A 10,131-nucleotide genomic window follows, 5' to 3' on the forward strand; every position below is an offset into this window, starting at 1 on the left:
CTTTTCTTAGTCTTTCGTTCTGTCTGTTCTCTAGAAGACTGTCTCAGTTCCATATCTTCAGGAAGCTGTCCCAGGATCCTGTGCAGCATGCCATTCCGTCCGAGGATACTCCGATGCAGCTCACCCTGTTGTCATGACCAGCCAGCACTCCTGAGCCATGAAGAGAATTACGTCAGTATAGAATGTATGCAAATATTATGTTTGTCTACAATGCATCCACATGTTCTCTCCCTCGCTTTCTCCCTTTGTCCCACTCACATTCTCCTTCTTTCTCCTCTCACCATCCCCTCTACTTATCCACACTGTCTCCCTCTCTTTCTGCCTCCAGCCCCTCTAGTCACCCTCTTTCTCTCCTCTCTCTCCCCCTCCGTACTCACCCACACTCTCTTTACCTCCCTTTCGCTCTCCCTCCGTACTCACCCACTCTCTCGGCTTTAAGCATGTCCCAGATGTTGACGTTGAAGTCATCGTATCCGGCCAGTAGAAGGCGGCCGGAGAGGGACGGAGCGAGGGAGGTCACCCCACACATGATGCCCGAGTCCTGGTAGGTGACGAGCTCCTGGTCTGCCCTCAGGTCGTACAGCTTACAGGTGGCATCGTCTGAGCCCGTTATAACCGCATTACCATTGGGGAAGAACTGGACAGAGTGGAGAGGACAGAGGAGGAGGTCAGAGCAGTGGTCTCTCTAATTGTGGTTCTGGAGAGCTACAGAGCGGCCATAGGATTTTGTTTACCTCATTAAACGAATCAACTGTTTGAGCAAACAGTTGCATTTCATTAATTTTTGTATACTATGTTTTGATATGGATTTTTTAAAAGCTTCAATTTGTAAAAACTTGGAAGTCTTTGTTTGTCCACGTGAACTGCCGGGTGCAATGCATCTGACTATATCAGAATACTAAACTATTAATAAACAATAAATAAATGAATAAATGCTGGGGGTCCTCTGTCCTCACCCCAATGGCATTAATGTCACTCTCGTGGCCGCTGAACGTCTGTCTGCAGGTGGCTTCCCTGATGTCCCACAGTTTGGCCGTGAAGTCACACGCCCCCGAGATGAACATCTTGAAGTCGGGGGACACGGCCAGGGACATGCAGTCACCCAAGTGGCCCGCGAAGATGGTCTTCTCTGTCCCTGTCTCAATGTCCCATAGAACACTATACAGTTTGGAGGGAGGAGGAGGAGAGGATGGATATAGAGGGGGGTAAAGAAGACAGCAGGGACATGGTCAAAAAAGAGAAGGTTGCGAAAGAAGGGAGAATGTTTAGGACACCATTGCAGAAAGACAATAGATAAGACTATGCGTATCCAATGAAGGGTACAGGATAAGCCATAGAATTAGAATGATATGGTAGCATTAACAGATTGGACTGATCTCTGGTCAGTCATTGTAACCCCTTATTGCACACCAGACACATAGAGACTCCATCTCTATGATCTTACCAGGTACAGTCGCCAGAGCTGGTGATGATCTCACTGTCGCTAAGGAAACGACAGCAGGACAGGTAACCTGGGCAACAAGAGAGAACACCATCAGAGCCACATAACACAGGAATGAGCGATTGCTGTATTGGATAGACTATATAAATACCACCTTGTATGTTCTTACTTTGAGTTTGATCGAAATGACTCATCGCTAAACGCGTTGCCAGTGATGCTGTCTTAATGAATGCAAATAGTGGGGTACCTGTGTGTGCGGCCAGCTCACGCATGACCTTGACGTTGCCGTCCTTGCCCTTAAGGTTGTAGATAGAGCACATGTTGTCCAGACCGCCACACGCCACCATGTTCCCTGAGGGCGCGTAGGCACACGTCATCACCCACGACGACTTCAGAGGGATGGCGTTCACCTGAGCAGACAAGGACAGTGATTCCTCACGTGAACCAGTGTGTGTATGTGTACGTGCCTGTGTGTGAACGCGCATGTGTCAATGTGAGCACTTATATGAGCACTTGGGAGCACTTGATATTACAGTATATTGTCATTACATGCCGTATTCATGCAAAAACACTGTCCCATGACTAAAACTCCCCAGACCCAGACTGTAAACACAGACGTGGCCCGCCATACCTTGTTGGTGGTCAAGGTGTCCCACACTATGAGCTTTCCATCTTGAGAGGCACTGACACAAAACCTGGTAGAGAGAACAAGACAGGTGTAGAGACAGAGAAACAGAAACAGAGAGACAGAACCAGAGACAGAGAAACAGAGCGAGGCAGAGAAGGTGAGAGACAGAGTACACTAAAAGATCCAAGGACCTGCAGCAGCTCAAGATAAATAGACCGATAGATAGATAATAGATACAGAGACTCTTTTGTCCCAATGGCAATCCGTCTTTATTATGACTGAGCTAAAAAGCCATGACATGGTAATTGACTAATACTACTCCACTTATTTCTATTAACGGGTGTTTCCAGCACAAATGATGATGGGGAGGTTGATGCTGATGATGATGCTGGTGATGATAATGATGATATTGTGTATCATGTATTTATATATATCTAGCCACTATGGAGGAGTATGTGTGAATATGTTGTCTGTTAAGTGTGCACAGTTGCCAAATGAATTCCCCCTTGAGGGACAATAAAGTTGTATTGGATTGTATTGTATTGGACAGTGAGAGGCATTGTTACAGAACCTCTTAGCCCAGGACTAGTTCAGTTAGTAAAAGCTATCTCTAGACCCACCAAATGTAGGATACCCTAAGTATTGTAAACACAAGACAAGCTAATAAGTTACTAACTTGCTACAACTGAGAAAGAGATGAGATGAAATGAAATGAGGGAGAGAGAAGGAGAGAGGACAAAATGAAAGAAGAAAGGGTAAAAGGTGGGTTAGTGCACATTCAAGTTATAGTATCAGCAATAATTGACTGATTCAGGGATAATGTTGGTTTAAAGTGTTGCCAGACAGTCAGTCAAGTGTTTCCTGGTTCCACTAATTCATCCAATTAAAACCAGCTATGGGATTGCAACGCCAATCCAATTAACCAATAAACACAGAGCACCACATGACACCAGTTTTAAACTATAGCAATATTTGTAACAGCAATCTGTTTGAATGAATGGATGAGTAGATGAAAAGATAGATTACATAATGACTAATGATAGAACGAACAGAAATTATTGAACGAACAAATGAATACTTGAATGAATACTTGAACGACTCAACAAGCAATTCTCAGGAAAAGAGTGCAGGCTAGAAGTGTGTGAAGGGTCATTGTCTACTTTGAGCTAGTGGTCCAGTGTTTGTATGCGTGCCTGTGCGTACGTATGTGTGCCTGTTTGTATGTGTGTTCGTGTGTATGGTGTATGTGTGTTTACTTGGTGTCAGTGCCCCAGTGCATGGCATAGATCTTGGCCAGGTGACCCCTCAGCGTCTTCCTGGTCTTCAGCTGGACACGCCCCACCAGCGCCGTCCCGGCAACCGCCTCCTGCAGGGTGGTGTCCTGCACTACCTTTCGGGCCTCCTGTAGAGGGATGGTTGTGTATGGTCAAGTTATGGTCATAATACAGTTGAAGTCGGAAGTTTACATACACCTTAGCCAAATACATTTAAACTCTGTTTTTCACAATTCCTGACATTTAATCCTAGTAAAAATTCCCTGTTTTAGGTCAGTTAGGATCACCACTTTGTGAAATGTCAGAATAATAATAGAGAGAATGATTTATTTCAGGTTTTATTTCTTCCATCACATTCCCATTGGGTCAGAAGTTTACATACACTCAATTAGTATTTGGTAGCATTGTTTAACTTGGGTCAAACGTTTCGGGTAGCCTTCCACAAGCTTCCCACAATAAGTTGGGTGCATTTTGGCCCATTCCTCCTGACAGAGCTGGTGTAACTGAGTCAGGTTTGTAGGCCTCCTTGCTCGCACACGCTTTTTCAGTTTTGCCCACACATTTTCTATAGGATTGAGGTCAGGGCTTTGTGATGGCCACTCCAATACCTTGACTTTGTTGTCCTTAAGCCATTTTGCCACAACTTTGGAAGTATGCTTGGGGTCATTGTCCATTTGGAAGAACCATTTGCGACCAAGCTTTAACTTCCTGACTTATGTCTTGAGATGTTGCTTCAATTTATCCACATAATTTTCCTTCCTCATGATGCCATCTATTTTGTGAAGTGCACCAGTCCCTCCTGCAGCAAAGCACCCCCACAGCATGATGCTGCCACCTCCGTGCTTCACGGTTGGGATAGTGTTCTTCGGCTTGCAAGCAACCCCCTTTTTCCTCCAAACATAACGATGGTCATTATGGCCAAACAGTTCTATTTTTGTTTCATCAGACCAGAGGACATTTCTCCAAAAAGTACGATCTTTGTCCCCATGTGCAGTTGCAAACCGTAGTCTGGCTTTTTTATGGCGGTTTTGGAGCAGTGGCTTCTTCCTTGCTGAGCGGCCTTTCAGGTTATGTCGATATAGGACTCGTTTTACTGTGAATATAGATACTTTTGTACCTGTTTCCTCCAGCATCTTCACAAGGTCCTTTGCTGTTGTTCTGGGATTGATTTGCACTTTTCGCACCAAAGTACATTAATCTCTAGGAGACAGAACGCGTCTCCTTCCTGAGCGGTATGACGGCTGCGTGGTCCTATGGTGTTTATACTTGCGTACTATTGTTTGTACAGATGAACGTGATGCCTTCAGGCGTTTGGAAATTGCTCCCAAGGATGAATCAGACTTGTGGAGGTCTACAAAATTAATTGTGTCATGTACAAAGTAAATGTCCTAACCGACTTGCCAAAACGGTAGTTTGTTAACAAGAAATTAGTGGCGTGGTTGAAAAACAAGTTTTAATGACTCCAACCTAAGTGTATGTAAACTTCCGACTTCAACTGTAACTATGGTCCACTTAACTAAAAACCACTGTCATAACTTTTGTAATTTTCAAGGTATGCTACTGCTGCTGCAACCTGGTCTCAGAAGAAAACGTATTACATTTTACTAATCTGCTGTTTACACCTACTCCTTCTGCCATTGGACGAACAGAGCGGTCAGGGGTGGGGATGTATGGTCATAACTGTTGTCATAGATATGACTATGACTGTGGTGTTATGAACACCTTTACACCTTACTGTCCAGAGAATCAGAACAGTTAGGATTTTATATTATTGTATCAGCCCAACGGCTAGTCTTCCAAGTCCTTAAGAAATGTTTTAAAAAAACATATAGAAATATGAAAAACAACAGTAGCTAAAGTAAAAGCACAAAAACACAAACAAAGATCCATATTCCTATTACCATATATATTAGACATTATTTGTAATCTGGCAAGAAGTTCCAGGACTTCACTGCCCTGAGGTAAAAGCTCTTTTGCCCAGTTCTAATTTGGGTTTTGGTGGTCTATAGGTGGCCTTTGATGGTCTATAGGTGGCCTTTGGTGGTCTATAGGATGAGGATTCTTGTTCAGTTTATGGTTGATGATCATGGTAAAATGTTCAGCAAAAGGCAAATAGTTGAATAAAGTACTAGCATATGAGATCCAAAGAACACAGGCAGGTGTTATATTCACACTAGTGATTGATTATTGCCTAGCGGTTAGAGAGGAGACCCAGCAGCATCCGGAGGGCTGCCAGTTCGAATCCCGGGTCTGACGGGAAAAATTAGGTGGGAAGTGAGCTAGCAAATAGAGGGTTGCTGGTATCAAATCCTAAATGCCATTGCCTGCCGTTGTGCCCTTGAGCAAGGCTCTTAACCCCCCACAACAACAGCTCCCCGGGTGCCCAGTGTGGCAGCCCCCCGCACCTCTCCAAAACCTGTATATGTACTGTATGTATGTGTACTGTATGTGTGTCTTTGGGAGGGGTTGGGTTAAAAGTGGATGTCAAAATTCGGTTGGACCTTGTGTGCAATTGACCAATGATGTGATCTTAATCTTAATTATTGATTGATAACTGACAGTGATCTGATCTTTGAGGTTGTCCGCCTCCTTTCGCAGCGCCTCCATTTCACCCATGGCAACGGTTGGTAGGCGTTGTCACCGATGGAGACAGGAAGTGAAATCAGGTGAGCAGATGTAATCCTGGGGAAGAGAGGGAAAAAATAGAAAATTGTATCTTATCAGTTCATTATCCACTCTTCTCACTGTAATGTCAATGTCTGTTACCTGTGTACAGCAACACGTTAGATATTTATGCATGTTACCAGCTTTTTAGATCAAGGTTTACCCTCTCTTTTCTTTGTTGTTTAGCTACTGTTTTGCAATTCAAACCTCCCTCAACTACTTTGCAAACCCTCACAAACACAGGCACACACACATACACACACACACACACACACACACAAATACCTATACACTCACAAACCCACACCCATAGTCAAACAAGCTCCCTTGCACAGATATGCATATGCACACACGTACGAAAGCACACATACAAGCGTGCAACTATATTAACTAGTTAATATGGCACATACTGCATATACATGAACATACTTTCCCACCCTGATTGTAAACTCAAACCAGTATGGTGTGTCATCTTAATACTAACACTTTTCTCACTTTTCACACATCTCTCTTCATGCTTATACTAGGTAAACAAACACAGTATTTACTCTGCCCTTTTCTAACTCAATATACTTTAGTGCCATATACTTTGAAAGCTTTCCAATCTTATGTCAGCCCTGAAAGCACCTATCTTTTTGTGATTCCAGTGATGTCACATCACAACGCTCTAATGATGCAATTAATAATGTCGACTGAATCAGTGAGGACTGAATAGTTTTTTCAATGACCAAAATATTCTCAGGTTAGGCCTACTATACAGTAAAGACAAAAAGTATGGATCAACTATTTAAAGTATCTCTGTCACATTATCAAATTAGGAACTTTTAGACTGGCAATGGCATCAGACTATTTTTTATGAAATCAGAAGATAACCCTTACTTTAAAACATAACATAACATTTCATGTAACATCCACGCATCTAATAACATATTTGCATAATATTTGTGACAGATTAAATTATTCGGATCTTACTCTCTTACCTTGAAAACTACCTGGAGAAGAATAGCCTATATCCCTGGCTTTGATCGTGTTTCTTTGCTGCAATCTCTCTCTCTCTCTCTATTTGTCTAAAGTGCCTCTGTCAAATCTCATGACCAAATTAATTTGCCTCTCATTTGTTTGAGTAGAAAGGGAGAGAGAGAAGGAGGCAGTGACTCGGAGAGAGAAAGATATTCACTTTCTATTGTTCCTTGCTGTTCCTATCTGTCTAGTACTGTAAGCTACATGCATGTATGAAAACACTGTAAATCGTACATGTCTAAATATAGAAATGCCTAAAACAATTAACCCTAAGGCGATTGCATCCATCTATTGCGCGCTCATAGGTGTCCTGCTCCCTCACCTAAAGGGAGTAGTATCCACAATGGTCACCTTATCTAGCCTTCATCTGATTTAGGCCATATATTTGGTTCCCTGAGAAAATTACTTTTATAAATAGTACTAACCCAATAAAACGAGACCGTTTTTGAAAGTGTTTCAACTGTGCTATTGCCCTTTTGCCATCCTGTCCCTGAGACCCTGGCCTGCCATTGTTGCATGTGATTAAATGGCTGCTAGAGGTTGTCGCAGAGTGGAGTACATTAACACAGAGAGAGAGAGAGAGAGAGAGAGAGAGAGAGGGCTGTGTGTAGAGGCGACGCAGGAGAGAGTGAGTTTAAATCCTAGTGGCTGAGATTTTAAGGGAAGCCTTTTGAATCAAATCTGCTCTCATCCGATTACTGACTGCTCTTTGCATCTGGATAAGAGATGGAGAGAGGGAGGGGTGTGATGGAGAGATGAGAGAGAGAGATAGAGAGGGAGGGGGAAACTGGTGGTGGTGGATGAGAGGGAGGGAGAAGGGAGATAATGGGTGGTTAAAATCTAAGATAGGGTGAGATGGGTGATTTCTGTAGGATGAGGATTCTTGTTCAGTTTATGGTTGATGATCGTGGTAAAATGTTCAGCAAAAGGCAAATAGTTGAATAAAGTACTAGTATATGAGATCCAAAGAACACAGGCAGGTGTTATATTCACACTAGTGATTGATTATTGCCTAGCGGTTAGAGAGGAGACCCAGCAGCATCCGGAGGGCTGCCAGTTCGAATCCCGGGTCTGCCGGGAAAAATTGGGTAGGAAGTGAGCTATTGACCAATAATGTGATCTTAATCTTAATTATTGATTGATAGCTGACAGTGATCTGATCTTTGAGGTTGTCCGCCTCCTTTCGATGGGTGATTTCTGTATGAAATGGACAATGAACTTGAACGTGAGCTAGTGATTGTAGGAATGAGATCTTGTTTTCTCACTGTAAATGTTTCACCTTTTCACTATTGACACACCATTAGTATTGTTTCATATACTATTAGGCAGATATTTTTTTTGTCTAATAACCTTTACTACAGTAATAGCCATATAATTTATTTACATAATTAATGGTGACCGGTGGCTAAACCTTTATTTAGCACTAAAACAGACTTTTCTCAGAATGGGACTGAAGAACTGTTTCCAATTTGTACCAAGACACTTTAGTTTTGATTTGAATGATGACGCCTTGAACTGTATTTCCGTGCTATGAAAGAGTCTAACACAAAGTACCAAGTTTCAGCACCTATGCCAGCTAGACACCCACAACACTAGTGATACCACTGGCAGAGAATCAAATTCATTCCAAAATGGATGTATCAGAGGAAATCAGAGGAAACAATGCTCTTAAAAAACAAACACTTAAAAAAATGATGTGATCATTCAAATGTACTGCGTTTAAACAGGCAGCCCAATTCAGATTTTTTTTCTCCCACTAATTGGTCTTTTGACCAATCACATCAGCTCTGAAAAAGAGCTGAGGTGAAAATATCTAACGTTATTGGTCAAAAGACCAATTAGTGGAAAGAAATATGAGAATTGGGCTGCCTGTGTAAAAGCAGCCATGGTGTCAGCAGTCTGTCAATGGGAAAAATCCACTTAGAAGATTAAATGAATGTTATCCTTCAAGATTATCTGTAAGCAGAGTAGCGCAGTAGTAGTGCAATAGCAATATTACATGCATTATAATATATAAATCCTATGTAAATCCTTGTTATGATATAACGTAAAACATTCAATAATTATATTAGATCCAAGTTAATGGTGTTTTTCCATGTAATCTCAAAGGAATCGAGCATGCTGCCATGCTTTCATGCTTCTTAAATTAAATTCCCTACCATGTTGTAGAGAAAAATGTGATTGATATATTTTACAGTATTGATAAACGTTAGAGATAATGTATTGTTATTTGTCGCCATTAAATGGCACCCTCGTCATAGTGCTATCAAATTAAATTGATACTTATCCCCCAGACCCACTCACTTTGATTATATGACAAAATCAGGGCACACTCAATCCAGAACTAAAAGTACTTCTACACTCCCCAAACTAATCTGGCAGCAGCAGGCAGCTGATAGCCTAGCACGTAGCCCTTTCCTGTAGTCAATGACCAAAAGCGCCCTCTTTGGCCTCATGGGTGGAATGTTATTAATATTATTAATAATTATTTTTAAAAACCTGACTAAAATCCTGTTTTTTATGTCAAACAGCTTTGTTATATGTCAGTCTTCTGTGATGTATATAAAGTGTAATATTGGGATGCAAACTAAAAATGGAATACATTTCAACTCTATATCTGACATGGTACAGGTTTCTTATTTTTCTTAAAGCCCATAACCGTGTGTGAGGTGTATACTTTTGTTTCAAAGTAGATTTTTTAGGACTACCAAAAATCACTCTGTGTGACCCTGATTTAGCCCACTGCAGTAAAAGGTTAAGAGCATTGGTCCAGTAACCGAAAGGTCACTGCTTTGAATCACCGAGCCGAATAGATAAAATATTTGTTGATGTGCCCTTGAGCAAGGCACTTAACCCCAATTGCTCCTGTAAGTCGCTCTGGATAAGTGTGTCTGCTAAATGACTAAAATGTACAAATCTATTTCAACCAAGAGCTCCATACAGCACTACTGTGACCAGAGGTTTTCACTTACACATCTATTCACATATCCAATCAAAACTATTAAACAAAGAAAACAACAATTGAGGTTTAAAAGAAAAAGGTATGGCTGTCCACTCACCAAATAAGGAAGTTCTCCAGTGGGTTTGTTAACTGTTCTCACTTT

General features: G+C 41.8%; 1 protein-coding gene across 1 annotated transcript; it reads right to left on the reverse strand.

Annotated features, from left to right (window-relative positions):
* Positions 1-43: 43 nt before the first annotated feature.
* LOC311112996 (guanine nucleotide-binding protein G(I)/G(S)/G(T) subunit beta-3-like) lies at positions 44-5,959 on the reverse strand (the record flags this gene model as incomplete). Its single annotated transcript, XM_084156119.1, has 8 exons — positions 44-150; positions 421-637; positions 957-1,158; positions 1,445-1,511; positions 1,689-1,851; positions 2,073-2,136; positions 3,326-3,471; positions 5,903-5,959. The coding sequence occupies 8 exons, from the start codon at positions 5,957-5,959 to the stop codon at positions 44-46; spliced, it is 1,023 nt and encodes a 340-aa protein (XP_084012245.1).
* Between the last annotated feature and the right edge of the window lie 4,172 nt (positions 5,960-10,131).

Source organism: Coregonus lavaretus (genome assembly GCF_964263955.1).
Source record: "Coregonus lavaretus genome assembly, chromosome: 3".
Lineage (NCBI taxonomy): Eukaryota > Metazoa > Chordata > Actinopteri > Salmoniformes > Salmonidae > Coregonus > Coregonus lavaretus.